The sequence below is a fragment of the Pygocentrus nattereri genome, chromosome 25 (assembly GCF_015220715.1).
Source record: "Pygocentrus nattereri isolate fPygNat1 chromosome 25, fPygNat1.pri, whole genome shotgun sequence".
NCBI classification, from domain to species: domain Eukaryota; kingdom Metazoa; phylum Chordata; class Actinopteri; order Characiformes; family Serrasalmidae; genus Pygocentrus; species Pygocentrus nattereri.
Window position 1 is genome coordinate 5,123,570 of NC_051235.1, and position 24,079 is coordinate 5,147,648.

Here is a 24,079-nt window from a genome sequence, read left to right on the forward strand (position 1 = left end):
GGATAAGCAGAAAGAAGTTCTATTGAAAAAGAATATTTATTAAAAAACTTTGAACTAGTTCATTTTTGTAACTGTGAACTTAGTTTGAATTTTTAAAAAATGAACAATGAAAGTGAACTAGTTTATTTTCACTAGTATGAACTGAATTTGAACTGGTTCATTTTCAGTGTGAACTGGCCGCCGACATATGCAGCACTGCAACTGCAGCTTTTGGTAAGTAGTGAGGAGCTGAAAAACAGTTCTTTTTAAAGGGGGTTTTTAAAGTCATTTGTTTGGTTCTCGATTGTTTTGGTAATGTTGTTCACCTATATGTTTTGGACCTATATATATATATATATATATATATATATATATATATACACACTTTTTCACCTGTTTACCTGTTGAGGGAGGTAGGCCAGCTCCTGCTGTATTTTCTTTTGAATTAGGGAAGATAGATTCATGGGGGTGGCTTAAGAGCAGAGGTCTTTAATTACCATTCAATAAGGTCCTGTTAGAGAAAATTTCCTCAAGCGAAGGTCCAGAACATCATAACTCTTATATACTGTTTACTGAAGTAGCCTAGCAGGAATATCAACATCTTCTATAGTCAACAACTGAATATCAGATCAAATAAAGTCCAGTTCAGTCAAATTTCAACATTTACTGGCAGTTTCTCTTTTTAGAGCCGTCATGTGGAATAACTTCCCTCTGACTCACTTTCTCCTCTGACTGCTGTTTCTCTCCTCGTCCCTCCCCTGTGTGAGCGTCACTGACTCGAGTCTCAGAGCTCATCGTAATGCACAGATCTGATTGGCTGAGAAGCGTCACGTGTGATATTTACAGCGCATGTGATTGGTCTGTGAGGCCGCTAAATCTACTGTAAAGGCTAGAAAAGCCACGCTGATTAAAACAGGACCACCCAGTCGAAATGAAATCATTCTCCATAGTTTATCAGTTACAGGTCCACGTCCACATAAAACAGCGTCTGTGTCCGGACTCGGACTGCGGTCTCCCTATTAGTGACCTCTGCTTAAGAGGCTTTGTTTGTTATTTTGCCGTCAGCCCACCCTGAAGTCAACACCTTTGAGACTGTTTGCCTTTATACATAAACCTACTCACTTGAGCATTAAATCGGTTTGCTGGTCTCTTTCCTTTTATGTTGCTACCTCTTTTTCCCTAAGCTTATCTCACAATCACACGGGTTCATTCTGCCCGACTGCAATCTGTGTTATTGTGTGTGTGGAGATGAAAACTTAAGCTTAGTCCTTGTTAGCACCAGAGGCTAACGCTGACTTAGCAAGAAGTCTAAACCACCTGTTCTCAAGGTTGACTCACGCTGCACTGAGGCAAGTTTAGAGGAAACGGACTCAAATCTGAGCGAGTGAAATCGAGTGACGGGCGTGGAAAGACAATCTTTCTAATTATTACAGTTACAGAAGGAGCTTATTTTAGCCTCTAACACAGACAACCTGCAGCATGGTGGAGGGGGAAGGGGCGGGATTTACAATTAGCATTATCATGCATATTCATAGATCTTCACATTCTTAATGGGCAGGCGTCGCAACCCAAATGGTAAGAAGAGCCAATTTGTCCTTTTAACAAAAATCAAACCACCTTGGGAGCCACAACCTTCTATCACCACAAAAATATAAGACAAACAAAAACAGACTCACTTTGCTCTGCTTTAAGCTTTGGCTCAGCTATAGCCACTTTTCTCGCATCTCCTGCAGGAAAAATTTCCTTGAAAAAAGAAAACTTTCTTGTAAAATTCTCTCAACTTTCAATTTGTTACGAGGCTGAAGTCGCTTCTCGTTCTCTAGCATCTTATTAACATTTTCCCATTCCACCTTAAATGGTGTCTGAGGAGCCAGAATGTAATGTGGAAGTGGAAATGACCCTTCTAGTGTGTAAATTATGGTTGGCATGGTGTAGTGTTTAATACAGCTGCCTTCCCATCAGCAGATCAGGTTTTTATATCCTGCTTGGGAAAGAACCAAGGCAACGTTCACATTACCAGCCTGAAGGGGCACAAATACGACTTTTTGCCCTAAATGTTCACATTACAAGCCCAAATCCGATCTCGCCGACATGACGGTTCAGACTCGTTTAACTAAGTGACTCTAATCTGTCATTAATGTGAACAGATCGGAGTCCTGAACTGACCCTCATGAGCTCCTCCTACTCAGTAGCGTCACGTGACTGAATCACTGCATCATCAGCACAAACTAACGAGCAGAACGAGCTTCGCTGAGAAGATCATTAACTCTGATCAGCTCTCAGCTTCATTATTAGAGCCAGACGAAGGAGAAGAAGGTGAGATGAGTTGCTTTTCCACCGTTTACAGGCTTTAACGTCTGTTCGCCACTGCTGCCATGGTAACGCTGAATGATGGAAAAAAAGTACATGAATTCCGATCTGAGTGTCACATTAAGGTCACATGACCACGAATCGGATACGTATCCGATCCTGGACCACATATGGAAGTGCGCCATCATGCAGCGTTACCATGGCAGCAGGTTAAACAGATTAATCTTACTTAGTATGACTACAAAAGCAGCTGCTTAGAAAACAAAAAGTCTTTATGCATCATGTTGTAGTAAGTTCTCTCAACATTTCTCCATGTGTGCATACAAAATAAATATCATTTGAAATGAAAGGTCGAGGGGGATTTTGGCCACTGCTCTGTAAACCATCAACAGTAGCTGTGAAAGAGCGCACTTGTGAGTGTGGATCAGTTTAGCTGTACGGACTCGGAGCTTTTAACTGGTACTAACTGCAGGCGACAGAACTGGAGATCTCATTTCAGCTCATTAACTGTATTAATTGTATCACACGACACACACACACACACACACTCACACAAACACACACACACACTCACACAAACACACACACACACACACACGCCACTCACACACCCAAACACACGCCACTCACACACACATGCCTCCCACACACACACACAGACACCACACACACACAGACACCACTCACACGTGCCACTCTCACACACACACACACACAGACACCACACAAACACACACACACACTCACACAAACACACACACACACACACACACATGCCACTCACACACACACACACTCACACAAACACACACACACACACTCACACACATGCCACTCACACACACACACACACTCACACAAACACACACAGACACCACACACACGCCACTCATATACACACACACTCACACACCCAAACACACGCCACTCACACACACATGCCTCCCACACACACACAGACACCACACACACACAGACACCACTCACACGTGCCACTCTCACACACACACACACACAGACACCACACACACGCAACGCACATACACACACACGCCACTCACACACACACATACACACACAGACAACACACACACGCCACGCACATACACACACACGCCACTTATACACACACACTCACACACCCAAACACACGCCACTCACACACACACACATGCCACTCACACACACACGCCACTCACACACACACATGCCACTCACACACACACACACACACTCACACACATGCCACTCACACACACACGCCACGCACATACACACACACGCCACTCACACACACACACATACACACACAGGCCACTCACACACATGGCACCCACATACACACGCACGCCACGCACATACACACACTCACACACCCAAACACACGCCACTCACACACACACACACCACACAACACACATGCCACACACATACACACACACGCCACTCACACACACATACACACACAGGCCACTCACACACACACCATGCACATACACACACACGCCAGTCATACACACACACTCACACACCCAAACACATGCCACTCACACGCACGCCACTCAGACACATACACACACACACACACACACACACACACACACAGACAACAAACACACACACACACGCCACTCACACACACATACACGCGCCACTCATACACACACACGCCACTCACACACACACACATATGCCACTCACACACACGCGGCACACACACCACCCACTCACATACATGCGGCATACATGCCACTCACACACACACACACACACACACACACACCATACATGCCACCCACTCACACACACGCGGCAGACACGCCACTCACTCACTCACACACACATGCCACTCATACACAGAGGCATTCCTGAGTGTACAGCAGATTCACTCAATTTGTTTTCGGCCTGCGTGTGTGTGTGTGTGAACACTAGAAATGCAGGGAAATTCGCCAAACTCATAAACAATAACCAAACCCAGCTGCAGGCCTGACGTGGAGAGAGAGAGAGAGAGTGAGAGAGAGAGAGACAGACAGACAGACAGAGAGAGACAGGCAGAGAGAGAGAGAGAGCGACAGACAGACAGACAGAGAGAGAGAGAAAGCAGAGAGAGAGACAGACAGAGAGAGAGAGAGCTTTTGTGTTGGTGTAATACAAGAACTAATAATACTTTAGGTGTCTGATCCAACCCCTGTGCTCTCTCTTTGAATGAAAGATAGCACGAGAGAGAGAGACAGAGAGGTAGGGAGGGAGGGAGAGAGAGAGAGGTAGGGAGGGAGGGAGGGAGAGAGAGAGAGAGGGAGAGAGACAGAAGAGAGAGAGGGAGAGGGGGGAGAGAGAGGGAGAAAGAGAAAAAGAAGAGAGAGATAGAGAAAGGGAGAGAGACAGAAGAGAGGGAGGGAGAGCGAGAGGGAGAGAGAGACAGAGAGAGAGTTCCAAACCCTTTATTATCAGTCCACAGTCAGAGAGAGAGAAAGAAAGAGAAAGAAACAGAGAAGAGAGAGAGAGGGAGAGAGACAGAAGAGGGGGGGTGAGAGAGACAGAAGAAAGAGAAGGAGAGAGACAGAAGAGGGGGGGCAAGGAGGGGCGAGAGAGGGGGGCAGGAAGAAAGAGAAAGAAACAGAGAGAGAGGGAGAGAGAAAGAGGGGGGAGTGAGAGAGAGACAGAAGGGAGAGAGAAAGAGGGGGGAGTGAGAGAGAGACAGAAGAAAGAGAGGGAGAGAGACAGAAGGGGGGGGGCAAGGGGGGGCGGGAGAGAGACAGAAGAGGGGGGGGCAAGGGGGGGCGAGAGAGAGAGAGAGAGAGAGAGAGAGAGAGAGAGAGAGAGCTTTTGTGTTGGTGTAATTCAAGAACTAATAATACTGTAGGTGTCTGATCCAACCCCTGTGCTCTCTCTCTCTGTCTGTCTCCACTTTCTCTTTCTCTCCCTCTCTCTCCTTTTGCCTCACTCTCTCTCCCTCTCCCCGCTTTCTTTCTCTTCCTCTCTCGCTCTCTCTCTCAGGTTATATTTTCCATCCCTTTTCTTCCCCTTTGCGCGGAGAGGGAGCGAAGTGTTCAGGAGAGGAATTCTCTGCCTGTTTGTTTTGGAAATGCACGGCTCTGTGGGGACCGCAGAGAGAGAGGGAGAGAGAGAAAAAAAGAAACTTAAGGAGAGAGTGAAAGAGAATGTGAGAGAAAAGAATGAGAGAGAGAGAGAGATAGAGAGAGAGAGAGACACTGGAGCCGAAAAGCAGCCGCTGGCGGTCGACGTTTCACGAGAAAAGAATGTCTGGTTTCATCTCTCCTTCTCCCTCCGTCTCTCGGTGAATTTTTACCAAAACCACTAAACCTGATGACCTTCCCAGCATCACTGACACAACACTGACTTACATCCGCGCGTCACATATACACACACACACACACACACACACACTCACACACATTCATACACACAAACACACACACACACTCATACACACACACAAGCATACACACACACACACCCACGCGCACATACACACCCACACACAGACACTAACTCTACAGTCATATACTCCCATCAATCCTCCCTATTCCTCCTCTCTCTCTGTCTCTCTCTCTCTCTGTGTCTTGTTTTTTCTCCCTCTGCTCTTACAGTTAGTTGCATCATGATCCCTGCTCAGTTTGCCTCACAGCATCATGGAACCAAACCTGCAGTTCATTTTCCGTATCAGACCACCCTGGAAATAAAAAAACAGCCCACTGAATGTGCTTGTTTATAAACGTTTACACCGGCTGCACACAAATAAAATACATTACATACACAGATATAGTAATAAACTGAGGGACAAAATACTAGCGGCACATTATTCAAGTGGAAATGACGTATACAGTTAGGCAGCTCCTTTCAGTGCAATGTTCATTACATGAGGATATTAAAATATGAATAAAAAGCCTGAATCAGTAAGGCAACACAAACACAGCCAGACATAAATACATATATGTATAAATATGTATAATCTTACTGCGTCACTATAAGTCCAACATACTGTCTTAACAGTGGGATTCAATTCAGAGCCAGTTCTTTTGAGCTCTTGGTTTCAATGAATCAAGTGTCCAATTCAGTGATTCACTTCTGTTCCAGACTCTGGGACCAAAGTTTATTTACTGAATTTTTTCCAGAAAACAGAAAATAACCATAAGCATTTGTTTATATTTTTAAAAATAGTTAAAATAGTTAAAACACTTAAAACTGAGATTCAGCCATGTTTGAACTATTAATGAGCAATGATTCATTTCAATTCTGTTTGATTCAGTTCGATTCAGTTTATCAACTGATTCTTCCAAACTGCCCAATTGGCCAAACCTTCGTTTTGACAGTTTCTTTTTTTTAATATACAATTTCGGATTAACTTGATTCCCCTTTACTCCATATATAAAAACGTTTGATTCGTGACTCATGAGTGAGTCACATGTAGGCTTCTTCTCCTCTGACTCAGAATTAGGCAATTTTAACTCAAATCTGGACAATAATGATATTACGACATACTAAAACAGCAGTGCTGTTAATTTTATTATCATCAGTAAGAGGCTACACTTGGGCTGCCCACCCTAAATATACTGACAGCCACCCAATCATATTGCGTATTGTTATGAATGAGCATAACACACAGTGTCACTAAAGCAAAGCACCACTCTTTCTCCTGTGGTCATTTTCACTTGTTAAATCTCATTTAAAAAGGGTTTAACACTCACTTATCCAAAAACAAATGACTTCAGATTTCCATATACCTGAATACTGGCCCACCCCTATTTGATACAGACCTGTAAGAAACACTGACTTGAAGGTGTCTACAATATATATTTATGATTAATAATAACTATTACTAATGTTATTGATGTCATTACCAATGCATATTATAAAGGTTGGAATCTTGTTATGCTTCTTCTTGAGTTTATTAGAATCATTTTAGTTCATGTTTTATTCATTTTGGTGGGCGGGACTGTTTATAGGTTTACCATTTTTGAAGCTTATGATGGTATCCACGCAATAATGACCATAGCATGAGACAACTTCATACTGGTGTCCACGATTATGCTGGTAAAACACATAAAAGCAAGCTAAAAAACTACAAACACCATTAGCAAAAACACAAAGGGTTCAGGGTGGTATTTTCACGTTATGAACGTAGAGTGTGAAAATATATTTGAATATGAAGAAGGGGCCGGCAGTATGACGATATTTTATCATTTACAGCGTTTGGCAGACGCTCTTATCCATTTCCCACGGGTAAGTGAAGGTAGTGTTAGGACTCTTATTGGTACAGTGTAGGGTGCTGCCCAGGCGGGGCATTGAACCCCAGTCTACAGCATAGAAGACAGTGTTAGATACTGCACTACACCATCAATTATGTCCCAATATGTTTTTCTCAGCATATCATGGATATCGTCAGTACTTAAAACCAATCCAGTGCTGTTTGTGATACACTGAATAAAAGGCCCAATCCCATTTCTTCTTTTTACTCCTACACCTGTTTTCGAATGTGTCCTTGCCCCTTGGAACTGAGCTATTAGGGGTCGTGGTTGAAATCTTGCCCAACAGAATGGGAGCCTCAAATAAAAAGAGCATCACTTCATTAACAGCTACTAGCGCCGCTCTGTAGGCGACCCTGCCCGTCTGCAGGGACAGCAGAGGAGGGGAAAGTTCAGCTCCTCACTGCTGGGCTTTAGTTACATTTAGGGGGTCATCTGCCTTCTAAGAGGGGGGCAATTATTTATTATCACCCACCCCTAATTCTTCAGTGATATGAAGCTGAAGTCAGATATTCCCCAGATTCTCTTTGAATGTTTCCGTTCCACCTTAAATACAGCAGCAGTTATATTCTGGTGCTTAGGTCGTCAGAACTGCTAGACTATTTAAGGTGGAACGGGAAAGTTAGTTAGCTAGCTACTGAGACATTAGCATGCTACAAGAGATTTTTAATACTTGTTATGAAAAAAAGGACCATAAACACTGAAACGACATAAAACTAAGATAAAACAGTGATTATCGTAAATTTTTAACAGAAAATTCTCACATTTGGTTTCTTTGGTTGTCCATGCAGCTGTCTTCAAAAATCACTGTAGTTGTAGGTACACAGCTGTTCCAACTTATTAAAACCTCAGCGTTTCTTGAGTGAAATCAGCCACGCCACATGTTTTCGGATGATAAACTGTATATCACAAAACGACTGTATCGATAAAATGTCCATAAGTATCATGATATACAATTACAAGAAAAGTTTCCAAAACAAGTTGGGACGCTGTGCAGAATGTAAATAAAATGCAATGATGTGCAAATCATGTAAACCATATTTTTAAAGGAAAATACTACAAAGACAGCATATAAAATGTTAAAACTGAGAAAGTTTATTGTTTTTTGAAAAATATTTGCCCATTTTAATTTGATGCCAACAAAACATTCCAAAAAAGGGGGGGGGGGGGGTTGTTTACCACTGTGTTTCATCACCTCTTCTTTTAAGAACAGTCAGTAGGCATTTGGGACCTGAGTAGACCAGCCCAGAGAAGGTGGCAGCATTTCTGCATCCTGTTTATAAATGGTTTCTTCTTTTTGTTTTAGAGCTTTCACTTGCCTTTGTGGAAGCAGTGATGAACTGTGTACACAGACAGTGGTTTTCAGAAGTGTTTCTGAGGCCATGCAGTGATTTCCACTACAGAATCATATCTGTTTTTAATGCAGTGCTGTCTGAGGGCCCAAAGATCACGGCCAGCAAATACTGGTTTTCAGCTTTGTCCCTTACATACTGAGATTTCTCCAGATTCTCTGAATCTTTTTTTAATGATATTATGTACCGTAGACGATGAAAAGCAAAAGTTCTTCACTAATTTATGTGGAGAAACGTTATTCTTGAATTGCTGCACTATTTGATTGTGCAGTCTTTCACAAAGTGGTGAACCCCTCCTCATCTTTACTTCTGAAAGACTGTTATACCCAATCATGTCACTGACCTGTTGCCAGTTAACCACCAGGTGTTTCTTTAGCGTTACACAACTTTACCAGCGTTTTGTTGCCCCCAACCCAACTTTTTTGGAACCTGTTGCTGGCATCAAATTCAAAATTTTTCAAAAAGCCATCAAATTTCTCGGTTTCAACATCTGATATGTTGTCTTTGTACTATTTTCAATTAAGGTTAAATGATTCGCACAATTTTGCATTTTATAATGCTTTTGCCATATTGCTCACCTATAATATGAAGTCTTCAGGGGACCCAATACACCTGACCCAGTTCATGAGGTAGTTATCAAGCTCTTAAAGGTAAATTCCACCAATTTTTTCAAACTTCTAAATAACCTAAACCTAAATAATTCAGTCACTGAGATGTAATCAGAGTCATTCAGAGCAGTTTGGAGTGAAGTGTTTGATTGTAGACTCTGATTTCTTTAGAGTGGTGGTGATAGGAACCAGGGGTCGCCGTGTCTACAACACAAATATAGCCATTTACCACCCAAAACCACCAGTGAACCTACACGTGTCCTCTGAGCTTTTATATGTAATGTTGATGATGATAATCATAAATATGAAAAAATATGTTTTCTTTGGGGGCTATTTTGCCTTGCAACACCCTGCATGTACCCCATCCACTGTGGATGGAATTAAATCATATTTTAAGCTAAAACTAATATAAAACTATTGTAAAACAATGTAAAGCATCAGACAGAACATATATAACCATTTCATTTCACAACTTTCCGTGAAGGAGTTTTTAAAGTTGGACGTCTGGTTCCTATCACCACCACTGTGGCCAATTCTGATTCGGTACGTTTCTCTAGAACGGAGCATTTCACACCAAACCTCTCTGAATATCTTTGTTTGACTCTTAACCCTTTAATTATCTAGGATTTTTGACAAACCGACGTAGTTACCCTCTAATGGGGTGTTTTAGAGGGAGAGAAAACCTGAGGCGTGTGGAGGGTCTACTGAATCGATGGTTCAAAAGAACCGATTCGTTCATGAATCGTTTGCTCCCACCGACCGTTATTACACACCTGTAGCGTTTCTTACGTGACAGCAAGCACACCTCACGCTTTCAGCGGTAAATTATACATCATATAAGCGGCTAGAGGACTTATATGAACGTGAGAGTACGTGTTAAAGACGGTGAGTCGCCTTATTTAAGTTCAGCGCCGTTTTCTCCCCGAGAAAACCGAACAACGAGACGCTTATTAGCTGTGATTTTTTCCTGAGGTAACGTTCAATCGTAACGCTCGCGCCTCTGTTTTGAATGCTAACGTTAACTAGCTAACTCTGAACGGACGGCTTCTTACATTAAAACACGATTTCTAACGTTAAATAATGACCTCTTTCGCAAAATACGGGTCAGCAGTGGTGATAAAAGTAGCCGTGGTGGATTTACGGGGTTTGGGTTCAGATTTTTACCTCAGGGGAAGAAGATGGCTCGTCAGGCTACGTGACCGTTGGGCTCCTCCGCCGCGCCGTGTCCGTCCGCTGGCTGTCAGTCGCTTTCCCTCGGGAGATTTAACGTTACGGCGAAAAGAAACGTCGAGAAAAGGAGACGAAGGCAGTCGGGCTTCTTCTTCTCAACGTCACTCAGTTTCTTTCTTCGGTCGAACTTGTCTGGCTTTCGGCGGCGTCGACGCGTTCAGGCTAAACGTGAAGTTTTCAGTGAGAGAAATCTTTCACTTCGGTCGCTAAGCGGTAATTCAGCAGCATCGTGAGGGCACGACGCCTGTCATCCAGCGGTTAAGCTACGCCAGGTCCTCCCGCAGAGGAGTCGTCTGTCTTGTAGTGGAAAAGCGACTGAGGAGGAGAGGGAGAGAGGGAGAGGAACGGAATGATGTTTTTTTTTTCACTCCTCCAGATGTGCTGCTCGCTCTCTCTCTCTCTCTCTCTCTCTCTCTGTGCGAGACTCTCCAACACGTCACACCGTGCCACACATTAAAGGGCCACTCCAGCTGTTTTCCCAAAAAATCTTCATCATTAAAGGGTGTAAATGTAAACCGAGTCGTTCAGAGCGGTTTGGTGTGAAACGCTCCGTTCTAGAGAAACTCAAAGAGTCAGAGTTCCTCACAGTGGTGGTGATAGGAACCGGACGTCCACCTCTAAAAGTTCCCTCACAGAAGGTTATTACATTAAATGGTTAGGCGTACACTGCCCGCTGTGACACTGAGTGTGTTTACGTGCACTGAATAATCTGATAACTGCAGAAAAGTTTGAGAAGAGTTTGTCAGTAATCCGATCAACACGTTTACATGCTCGCGAGTGATCAGAGAATGGGGGAAGTCCCGGTCTACGGGAATCGGGCAGTAATCGGATTTCTACTTAGAAAAATATTTAAATCTTTGGTTTTAGCACCTTCACAAAAGTGTTTTGCTGGCCTCTCGGGACATCCACCGTCTGTTTCGCCCATGCGCAGACTGGGAAATCCGAAAGAAATCAGAGTGAGAGCCCATGTGCACTGAGAAATCTGATTACTGAGCTAAAATCCAGCTTCGTTATCAGATTTTTAGATTGGAGTATGGTGTTTACAAGACCATTTGAATAATCTTATAACTGCTGAAATCCGATTATAATCAGATTATTGAGTGCATTTATACGCCCTCACTGACCGTGTGCGGGATCAGATGGTGGACATCATTTTTGCAGAGGCACTGAAACTAAAAATGAAATAAAAGACTTACATATTCTTCGTGTTCTAGATGATGTATATTCATATTTTCAGGTAAAGTGTTTTAATGTTTAAAAAAAACAGTGAGTTTTACATTACGTCACATGGTCTTCTGTGAGTTTATTGGCTGGTTGCAAAGCAGAAATCCGATTACTCATGTAGACCCGGAGTTTCCCCATTATCTGATTGCCCAAGAGCATGTAAACGCGTAGATTGGAATATCGACAAAATCTATTTTTCTGTAGTTTTCAGATGATTGAGTGCATGTTAACGCACTCACTGTCTTATAATAGCTTTGTGAATAATGTTTGTGTCGTGACCCCTGGTTCCCATCACCAACACTAAAGAAATATGAGTCTGTAAGTCTCTACAGTGAACCACAGTGAACCATTTCAAGCGGGGAATTATTCTGAAATTGTGAAATATTAGTGAAATTCCCTTTTAACCGCAGTCTGAAAAACTACAGCCTTTCAGCTGCTTGGATATTCAGTTCATTGTTAATGACGTTATACCAGTGCAAGGTTGTACAGGACAGCAAACCACTGGCTACTTCTCCATGCAGTCATTAAAAGTAGATTAGAAAATGACAATAGGTGCGTAGACAGTATGCAGGTATATGTATAAGCAATAACTGAAGGTCATAAGGCAGAGGTAGTGTTCAAACTGCAAAGTGTAATATACTGTAATAAACTATAATAAAAAAATTAATTGTCAAAAAAACAGTTGCACCCAAAAGGAATCAGCCGACAGGAATGAAGCTTGGTGGGTAGGTTTGACATCGTGAGACATGTGAATGATTCAAGTTTCACGCTCTGCCGTGCCTGTGATGTAGGCAAGGATGGGTCTTTTAAGTGTCCCTGACTATATAAGGGCATCCTGTTGCGCGTGCTTTCTATTCTGACTCGTGCTGTTGTGTTAGTAGCATCCTTTGCATGCGAAGTCTGCCTCGGAAAAGAGTTTGAAAGCCATTTAAGCAGTTGGAAGAGTTTGAGAGGGGTCGCATTGCAGGGCACCAGGAAGTGGAAAGGTTTATCGATGTATTGAATGCCATATCGGTCGTGTGGATATTACCATAGCACACTTGGCGCCAGTGGATAGAAGAAGGCACCCAGCAGTGACATGAAGGATCTGGGAGACTTACACCAACCACGGAGAAGGAGAACCGACATATTGTCCCACATGTGTGACCCTACAGCCACAATTGAGGATATTCAGTGAACAGAACAGTGAAGCTCTTCATAAATCATCCTGTTAAGGCCAGCACCATTGGCAGACAGGTGCATGACGCAGGACTACATGAAGGACCGTTACAAGGACTGGCCTTAACACCTCAGCAACATCACCAAAGACTGCAAAGGTGTCGTACTAGACTGTCATGGAGTGTCTCAGAACGGCAGCGGGTCATCTTCAGTGATGAGTCCCGCTTTTCTTGGGGGAGATGACCAGCGAATCCGTGTGGAGGCACCATAGTCAGAGACAATAATAATGGTTTGTTGTCACGTGTCCAGAAGGCCTGGCGTCATGGTGTGGTGTGCAAATTCATATGATGGCAGATCACCTTTGGTGTTCGTTACAGGCGCTTTGACAGCCCAACGTTACGTTAATAAGGTCCCCTACCTTTTCTGAGTGCACACTCCGGTGCGCTGTTCCAACAGGACAACACTTGTCAGCAGACTTTTGCCGTGTCAAGAGCTTTCCTTGAAGGCACATGTGGCCAGGTGCTTCGCCAGACCTATCCCAGATTGAAAATGTGTGGGATGCTATAGGGCAAGCTATCAACATTCCATCCCTACCGCAAAATCTGCAGGAACTGCGTGGGAATATTCAAGCTGCATGGGATGGATCATTGTGAGACATGCGTTGTAAGCAAGAACGGGCTTTATAACTGTACCTGACTATGTCAGATTGTCCCATTGTAGGTGCTCTCCATTCTGACTCCTGCTGTTGTGTTGGTAGGACCCTTTGCAAGTGAAGTCTGTCTCAGAGAAGAGTTTGAAAGCTATTAGAGCCATTGGAAGAGTTCGAGAGGGGTCGGATTGCAGGGCTCCAGGAAGCGGGATGGTCTTAATGACGTATTGCATGCCATATCGGTTGTGCAGATATCACCAACATCTGCAGGAACTGCGTGCGAATATTCAAGCTGCATTGGATGGATTATCACAGGACACCATTAAGAACCTCTACATCTCCATTCCAAGACGTCTTGGAATGTAGCGTTAGCAAACATGGCGGCCTGACTCCAAACTGAGAGGCACTACTTCTGTAAGTGTAGCTCAATAAATATTTTCTATATCAGTCTAGATTTTGAATCATTTATTGTTTCTGGTAACCTTAGCATTGCAGTCCAACAGTTCTGGTTCTACAGTAGTTCTACTGGTTCTACTCTCCTGGGCACAACTCTTTTTTTTGACGACGAGTGTTTGTAGCACTGAGCGATTTACAGCTTGGGTGTTTATAGTGTTTCTAGTTGCTGTTTGTTGTTTAGTAGAGTAACCTGATACCATACCCAGGCATGATTACTGTTACTTCAGTTATAATAATGACTTGGCTAAGCAGAAGTACTTTAAGATGGTTCTTCAGGGGTTCTTTAGTAAGGAAAATGGTTCTTTATAGAACAGTGAACACTCAAAGACCCCTTTACATGATTAAAGGGTTCTTTTGCATCGTGAAATGGTTTTCTATATTGATGGAGAATGTGCTGTCAAACGTTCTGTATAGAGGCTTTTTGAAAAGGGTTCTTCTGTTGTTATAAGCTTGACATTGTAACAATGCAAGAACCCGTTTTGGTGCTATATAGCAGAACATATAGTGTAAAGATCCATATCATGATCCAATCGTGCAAAGGGTTCTTTGAGTGTTCATAGTTCTATATAGAACCATTTCCTTTACGAAAGAACCCTTAAAGAACCATCTTTCTTAAGAGCGTATAGCAAAAACAACAACAACTTGAGTTGAAGTACAAAATTACTTGGAACTACTGTAGAACTTCTTGGCAACCTCTCTTAGCACAGGAACTGATTAGACTCTTTTCCCCTCTGTTTTCTCTTCTTTCAGTCTAAAATAAGACAATAAACCTGAAAAGTGAGAAGTACAGATGTTTTGACCAGCGAAACCATAATATAACTAAACACAGGTAAGGAATTAGTAAATAATGGCTGTAATTTAAATGAGTAAAAAGTGGATTCTTCAGAAATATGCTTGAGTAGAAATATAGGAATTATTTGAAAATGCTCAGTATTCATCTCCCTCTGGATATTTATCATTACGGACACATTTGAAGGTGATAAATCATGTGACATTGTATCCTGCTTTTCTGAACATATTGTGGATATCATCAGTACTTAAGAACGCTGATTACCTTCATGCCTCATTACAAAAACAGCATAATTAGTTCTGTTTAATTGGCTTTAGTGCATCATATTCATAATTGGTGGTGGCACGTTTTAAATGCAGCACTACAGGTGTGCATTGCACATTGTGAAAATGTCTTTAAGCGTTGTAATACAGGGTGATTCAAAAAAGTGCACACCTCAATTCTTTGATAGTGGTGAACTTCATCTAAACCAACAGCAACAAAACAGATGCAAATGCAGTATTTTCATTGAAAAAGTGGTGCTAGGTTTGCACATGTTTGCCTTAGACAGATGAACTGGAAGAGAGGAAGGACCAGATTTTTCAACAAACGTCATGTTGAATGACTAAATGCTTTACTAGCTTCCTTTTTTGCTTGTATTTAGAAACGTACAGTCTTGTTTAAGTAAAGAAAGACATGACTTTTATTTTCTCTATGTAATTTTCTGTTTATAACTCTTTTAAGCTGTATATTCAGTGACTTTTTTTGGATTTAATCCAAAGTCCATAGACAATGAAAAAATAAATGGGAAACTCTCTCCTTTTGGTCCTACAGGATTATTTAGTGTTCAGTTAAAATTGTTCTATCATATATTTTACATGATAAATGATATGCTGTATTTTAAAAGACACTTCCCTCACTTTACTTGGTATAATGACTTGATCAGATGTCACCGAAACTTCATGCCAAGCACTGGAAATGCTGCTGTTGGACGCGAGGACTACGAAAGACCACCCTGAATCCACTGAATCTATCCCCCTGCAGACTCCATCTACCCAAATCCAAGGCCTCAACGTTCCTCCAAACAGTTATGTAACTGCAACCAGAGGTGGGTAGAGTAGCTTAAACCCACACTTGGGCCAAAGTTTTGTCATTTCCTTGAAATGACTCAAGTATAAGGGCGCAAAAGCACCAGAGCACCACCTGGTGGTCATGCAGTGTTTCGTGCACCTTGTCCATCAGTGGGAGTTTCCAGTGAATACTGGGTGTTTAAGTGTAGTCAGAGATATTTGGATGTGGCCAGTTCATTTTCTCAGTTGGTGATGCCTAAAACGTGTGTGACCAATTACAGCTGTCCTAGTCGTCAGCTCGTCAACATAATGGACGTTTTTCAGGCCGCCACCGGCCACCACTAGGGTGGACCTGCCAGGCGGTAATCTTGACTTGTGTGAACCACATCTAGGTGACTGCTACTAGGCCCAGCACTGCTGAGACAGCTGCTAAGGGATCAAAGTTGCTGGTTTGGTAGTACATCCAGGGCCAGGTCAGCCTGTCAGGTCAGCTGTGTCTTTTTTGGTAGCCACCAGTTGCCACTAGGCTTGACATTTCATTTCCAATTGTCATACAAATATTGGACTCAAAGTGACTAATTAAAAATGCTGTATCATCACTGTTATAAACTATTATAACAAAGTTCTTGCTATAAACAGCAGCTTAGGGCCCAAAAAGCCTGAGGCCCCCCCATTTTTGTTGTTTTTTTAGTTTTTGGCATAATTTGAAAATACCTACTATCCTTTATATTGTTTGTAAATTTCGACAACAATGGACCAAAAGAAACGGCCCACAATTGCTTGGGAAAATGTCTGGTTCCATTGACTTACATTAAAAGTAAAGTCTATTTTTCTTTCTCTTTTCTAAAGTTACCATTTTGGAGGTAAGAGGTTTGATAGCAGCACTATAAACTGACTATATATAACAAAACTTTGTATTTCTAAAATGGTAGGTTTACAGGAGAAGGAAAAGGATTGTCTTAGCTTTCAATTGAAGGTTATATACATAAAGATTTTATTTTTTTAAAGAATTCCACATCATTTTAGAGCATTTCAGTCAGTTCATTTTCAAGAACTATTCAGTGTAAATGGTAACTGTCTCTCTGCACACACACACACACACACACACACACACAAATACATATAGTGCTGAGAATATATACTTAATTATTGTCACAAATTTGTTGTTTGCGTTTATTTGCATAGAAATGTGTACATTGTCCCAAAAATAGTTAGTTATTGTTTTATTGAGTGAACTGTAGTACTTATTAAACTGTTTTCCTGAACAAAATGAACGAACTATTAATACGTTTCCTTTTTGTATGGAAAATGATAGAACTGGGGTGGAAAGACAGCAAAATTAGCTCTTGCTTAACGTGCCAAATGTTGATTGTAAGAAATACTTTATTTTAGCAGGGAAAATGGTCTTCTATTCTTCTATGATTGTAATTAAAAACTAGAAGAGCTTCCAAAATTCCTGTTGATCCTTTTGTACAGTTAAAAGCAGAATTTAGATTCTTCTCATTAATTAAAATGCTCCATTCTGGCGAAACTTGCCAAGTCAGAATTGATGTGGTGGTGATAGGAACCAGGCATCTGAAGATTTTAATGCCTCCCAAAATGGTTAGGAATACATTGAGACATGGAAAAACTGGTGGGCTTTGTTCAGTGTCTCAGGTCTCTTTTTCACCTTCTCTACAGGCTCTGTGATTGGCTCAGGCAGCATCTGTCACTCATAATGGCTGACGAGTTCGTGTCCTGCCCCTTGCCCTTCCTCGGGGGTATATATAGCTTGCAGGAGAGGCTTGGCACCCCTGGCAATCGAAATGAGACTCCTGCTCCCGTTCTCCTGCCTGGTCAGCCTGCTGGCCCTCACCACCGCAGGTAAGAGTGTGTGAGTGGGTGTGAGATCCGCTGCTCTGTCAAATCAGGGTAGAACGTCTTCGAAGGGGTACTTGGCTTGATATCCGTTGGTGTTGGTTCTGGGATAGTTCTTCGCTGATAAACTGAAAATATTAGATTTGCTTAATATAATATAAATAATGTAATAGGTCTGTGCATATGTCCTTTGTGAACTTCAAAGAAATGACTTAAATATATATATACAGTAAAATATCTTTACTGCTCTGGTAAATTTTAAAGCATGAGTTAGACTTAGAGGCTGGGAAGGTCTAGATTTCATAACACCACAAGCAACAGGTAGGTAACTGGTGGCTGTACCCGTTGAATAAATATGGTCACTGGCCGAATACATATTCAGGTTCGAGCGTAGATCAGTGTTGGACGAACTCCTAACTACTCTTTTGCTCTTTTTCTCTCTTGCATGCTAGTAGCTTTATCTGTGCATTGAGTATATGTGAACCACTTATCTTTATGTCTCTGGTGTGTCAAGACAGTCATGACTGTAAGCGATAACATCCATGTAGAGATATTCAATGTTCTAATCCAAAGAAGAAGAAATCAAATGGATACAAACCTTAAAGAGTGATTCCGATGATAATTTCCTAAATGTGGGCATAATTCAGTCATTGAGATGTACAGTCATTCATAGTGGTTTGATGTGATTCATTGCGTCATTGTTGAGAAGCTTGTCAACTTCACAGTGGTGGTGAAAGAAACCCGGGGTCATTATATTTACCATCTTAATTGACCAGTGAGCCCACAGGAGTTTTTATAAGGTAAAACTCAACCAGAGCCTTTCAGATCAAACCGCTCTGAACGACTTGACCGTTTCATTATGGGGATATTTTGACAAGTTGCTGGAAGTCCCCTTTAGGTCTGGATACATACTCCTGATTACACACCTGTCGGTATTCCTGTCTTTGTAGGGTGTTTCAGTGTCCTTCTGTGTGATTGCGTATATATGCTGCAGTGCTCCAGCAAACCAACCCCAGTCTTACCAAAAGAGCAGCCTTGGACTCTTTCACCTTTTAAAAGTACCATTTTTAGTTGGGAAAAAAAGCAATTTTGGGACATTTGGACCCAGAAAGAAGTAAACACACACATATGCGCACATACAAGAGGGTGTCAGCTGCTGTGAAGTGTAGCGCCAGCTAATGGAAAGTGTAAGGAAAACACACAGCTACGTATCCACACAGTAGCTGCTAGTTTAAACCATTCTTTTGCATGTTGAATTTGCTCTGGTTCATATGTTCTCTGACTGTATCTAAACCATATTAGTCAAAAAAGAGATTTTTCATCAGTTCATTTGTCGTATTATTCAGTCTGTTGTTCAGATTAGGCTATTGATTTTTAACAAAACATTAAAAGTGGCAATAAAAGATTGCAAATGATAGATAATTGAAATAAAAATCAAATGGGCTCTGTTAGATATTCATCCAAGGCATAACCATAAACAATTCCACTGCTTTAACTCAAGCCGAACAAATTCTGCTGCATTTCTTTTAATGATAGCAGACAATGCATTAATGAACCTCTTGATAGAATATTTCTTGATAGTTAGTGGATATGCTTTCTATGATATGTCACAACTTATTATATTTTCCCCTCTAATTAGGATTATAGCTGCATGTTATGACCATTAAACTCTATATTGCATGCAAAGTCTCAAAGATTGAGCATTGGTGTTAACGGACATTGAAAAAGCCAAAAGCTGTTCCTAGATCAGTGCTGGGTCCAGTGTATGACCCCAGACTTGAGTGTGCGAGTAGGGAGTTGGGATTGCAGTGTTTTGCCGCTGCACATAGAGAGCATGCTTGTAAGGTGATACTGTGCAATTACATTGCTGATTCATGACTGTATCAAGCGGAGTCTCTGATTCAGGCTTACGTTCACAGCTCTGTTCCCCACTTTAACCACATGTGAAGTGGTTTGTGTACATTTCTATGATTAGGCCAGCCTCCAGGTGGTATTAGACACTATAGTCTAAGCTTTGCATGATATCGTCTGAGCCTTGGCAAACATTTAGTGTGAGTTCAGATCTGGTCAGGGACAGTAAGACAGCCTCGTTGGAGTTATGAAAGGCAAAAACCAGTTGACCCATGTGACCACTGCTTGTAGGCCTCTGTGTACTACAAGTGTTTTAACCAGCCTGTCCTTGTCTGACCTTGTGCCTCTTCTATCTATCTGTTTATCTATTTTCACCTTTTCCACTTGTGATTCTTTCTCTTCTACGTCTATCTACCTCTGCTCTTCCACTATTTCGCCTTTTCTCTTTATGTACTATATATATGATCTCTATCTATCTATCTATCTGTCTGTCTGTCTGTCTGTCTATCCATCTATCATCTTGCCAACCATTTCTCTTTCTCTTTCTCACACAAAGAGCTCTGAAAGTGCTCTCATACATTCTAAAACCCACAACCACACACTTCCACCCTCAATTCTCTCACACACACACACACACACACACACACAATCACACAATCACACACTCCCTGCAGCTGCCGTCTCTTCGGCACTGTCTCAATCAGCATTTATTTCTGTCCCACCAGCCTTGTAGGGACATCCTTTATTTGAACAGAGGGATTCGGAGCCACTGTGCTGTAGTAGGGCCTGTTTTAGCACTAGGGGGGCTTTCCCCACACCTCCCTCCTCCAACACACTGCTCCATTCGGTTAACCTTCACATTCTGTTCAGCTTTACGGCCGGTAATGACAGCGGCTACATCCGCAAACACAGGTATTGAGCTGATGCTGCTACAGTACAGATCAGTGGTCTGAGTTTTCTACAACTGATAACTGCAGACGTGTCTGAAGAAATGACTCACAGGGATGTCAAGGGATATCAAAGCAATAAGTATGAAAATTCTGTAAACAAGTTACTGTCCGCTTGAAACATACATACACTCTTAGAAGAGTTTGTTCTTCAAGGGTTCTTTAAAGAAAATTGTTTTGTATAGAACCATGAGCACTCAAAGAACCCTTTGCATGAGTTAAAAAAGAGTGCATGGCGAAAGTGTTCTTCAGACTGATGGAGAATTTGCTGTAGAGCCCATGTGTCAAACACACACAAGGCCTGCCACACAGTCCTATCCGGGGCGCAAAAGTCTTTTCATTTTCTATTAATATTAATGCGCTGCACTACAGTCCCCAGCATGCACTGCGACGTAATGTGCGCTCTGACCCCAACAGCAGTCTATGGGACCACAGTTACACCTCAATTCTACACAGTTCCACACCAGTCATATCACCAAAAGTGTCAAGCAAAGCAAATAAAGCAAAGCAAGCAAAAGTGTCTAATTTGCTGTTAAAGATTTTGCGTATTTTGAATAAACAATGGCTTGCGCGTTATTTCAGTTTACAGCACAACATTAAAAATGAAATAAAACCTTTTTGTTTTCTCTGACCCACGGATTTGGTGAGATTTTTTAATATGGCCCTTTTACTGGTTGGTTTGACACCCCTGCTCTAGAAGGTTCTACACTGATTAGGCATAACATTATGGTGGGTCATTCTCAGCACTGCAGTAACACTGACATGGTGGTGGTGTGTTAGTGTGTGTTGCGCTGGTCTGAGTGGATCAGACACAGCAGTGCTGCTGGAGTCTTTAAACACCTCAGTGTCGCCGCTGGACTGAGAACAGTCCACCAACCAGAAATATCCAGCCAACGGCATCCTGTGGGCAGCGTCCTGTGACCACTGATGAAGGTCTAGAGGATGACCAACACAAACTGAGCAGCAGCAGATGAGCTGTCGTCTCTAACTTTACATCTACAAGGTGGACTGACAAGGTAGGAGTGTCTAATAGAGTGGACAGTGAGTGGACACAGTGTTTAAAACCTCCAGCAGCACTGCTGCGTATGATCTACTCAGACCAGTGCAACACACACTATCACACCAATGTAAGATTGTCCACTTGAATAACGCTGGTGTTTGAACAAAAGCTGGTATCTCCAAAGTGATAACTTTACAAGAGATGGAAAAAACATACTTTACTTTTAATATACTTCAATGGAACCAGACATTTTGTCAAGTAATTCTGGGCGGTTTCCTTTGGTCCATTCACCATACAATTTACGTACAATATAAAGGACAGTAGGTATTTTCAAACTGAAAAATGACACAAATGGAGATTTGAGGTTTTGGTCTGACAGCAGCGATATGGAGGGAGAAAATCCAATGAAAATAACTGAAAAGACGGAAGCTTCCAAATCTGGACTGCAGAAAAAATGGGAACTAAAAACTACATGGAACTACATGGAAGACCTGGTAGACACCAAAACTGCCCATCAGATAAACAGCACTTAAAGCTCTCGTCTTTGAGAGAGAGGAGAAAATCAAGCTGCTTCAGATCTGAAAACATCCAGAGGTGTTTCTCAATGTGAGAAGTTGACTCAGCGTTACGGGTCTGAAAGGATGTGTAGCCAATCAAGACTGAGAAAAGGGAACAGCCACAAAGATGTATCAAAGAAGCTGGTGGTGTTCTCAGAATGATAAACTGACCACCAGAGTCAAGTCCAGACTCATCGAATGTGTTTAAAATCACTTGGATTGTGAGAAGCAGAAGAGTGAACTTTGGAGGGGTGGAAAAACATCCTTGCATTTGTTTTGAAAAACTGACAATCAGCAGCTTCAGGAAAAGAAAGGAAGCTGATACAAAGTGGAACCGGTGGGCTCTTAATAAATGAATGGAGGTCTGTGACTTGCTCTATATACAAACACTGTCTTTCTCTCTGCACTATTCTCTAAAGTAAAGCTATACCTTTGGGTAAAGGGAGGTCTTCCACAAGGATCTCGAGAAAGACTCCCTCGTTCCCCCAGCATCATAATTAATTTTCCATCATCAGACTCTGTGGTGGAATACAACTCCGTGGGGGTTAACCTGCTGTAATGAAGTACATTCCCATATGATTTAGAGAATATAATCCCAGAGCATCTCTAGCATGCTTACAAACTCATGTAAGCGACTGTAATTGGCTTCAGTTTGAAAAACCCTTTCTTCCTCTGATATAATGCTTTTTGTCTTGAGTACTAAACTACAGTGTTATTTATTACAGTGCACTTAGGCTCAATCCCATTTCTTCTTTTTAATCCTACCCCTTGTTTTCTCTGCTACAAGGGGTCGTGGTTGAAATCTTCCTCGATGAAGTGGGACCCTCAAATAAAAAGAGCATCACTTCATTATCAGCTACTAGCGCCGCTCTGTAGGCGACCCTGCCCGTCTGCAATGACAGCAGAGGAGGGGAAAGTTCAGCTCCTCACTGCTGGGCTTTAGTTACATTTAGGGATCATACGCCTTCAAAGAGGGGGGCGATTATTTATTATCACCTCCCCTAATTCTTCAGTGATATGAAGCTGAAGTCAGATATTCTCCAGATTCTTGTTTGAATTTTCCAGTTCCGCCTTAAATGGAGCAGCAGTTACATTCTGCCGCTTCAGGCGTCAGAACTGCTGGACTATTTAAGGTGGAATGGGTTAGCTAGCTAGCTATCAAGACATTAGCATACTATCAGTGAATTTTATTCTTGTTATGAAGAAAACAATTATAGTTAGAAAGAAATGGAAGAAAATGAGATAACACAGTGGTTATTGTAATTTTTAACAGAGTGAATTCTGAACATTTGTGGGTTTCTTTGGTTGCTTGTTCAGCCGTCTTGCTGGTTTTTCTTTATTTCTCATATCACTCTGTTTGGAGTGAGTCTCTAAGAAAACCTCTCTTTGGAGTGCCATGTAGCCCGAACACGTCACCCTACCCCTCTATCTCAACAAGAATTGGGACACCCTACCCCTTGATGTGAACATGCAAAACAGAGGGCTAAGGGCCAAGTGGTAGGGGTGAGGGGTGAAATGGGATTGGGCCTTAGTAGAACGATCAACGGGAGCGCCATTCTTGTGTAAGCAGTAATGTTGATCTACTGCAATGCAATTACTGTACCAGCAAGTGCGGACAGCGCTACCCAATTAAATCAGCGGGGGTCTGTGCGAGAGGGGAAGAGATGGACAGAGTGAGTGTGTGTGTGTTAGAGAGAGAAATACTTTTCTCCCACGCCAACTTGGCTGCAAGGCCTTGTCCATTCAATTAGACTTCGAAAAAACACTTAAGTCAAGCAGCGAGCTCCATTTACGA

General features: G+C 42.1%; 2 protein-coding genes across 2 annotated transcripts in view; one reads left to right on the forward strand and one right to left on the reverse strand.

The window, feature by feature from the left end:
- Positions 1–11,122, reverse strand: part of glis2a (GLIS family zinc finger 2a) — a 37,727-nt gene extending 26,605 nt beyond the window's left edge. The window contains exon 1 of the mRNA XM_017686846.2: positions 10,681–11,122. The gene's annotated coding sequence lies outside the window, so the exon portion shown is untranslated. The remainder of the gene's footprint in view (positions 1–10,680) is intronic.
- Positions 11,123–13,904: 2,782 nt separating this feature from the next.
- LOC108414067 (sarcalumenin-like) overlaps positions 13,905–24,079 on the forward strand; it is a 39,754-nt gene continuing 29,579 nt past the window's right edge. Inside the window, exons 1-4 of the mRNA XM_017686845.2 lie at positions 13,905–14,191; positions 14,984–15,062; positions 15,949–16,110; positions 17,753–17,935. Of these exons, the coding sequence (XP_017542334.1) occupies positions 17,878–17,935 (58 nt within the window). The 5' untranslated portion in view covers positions 13,905–14,191; positions 14,984–15,062; positions 15,949–16,110; positions 17,753–17,877. The remainder of the gene's footprint in view (positions 14,192–14,983; positions 15,063–15,948; positions 16,111–17,752; positions 17,936–24,079) is intronic.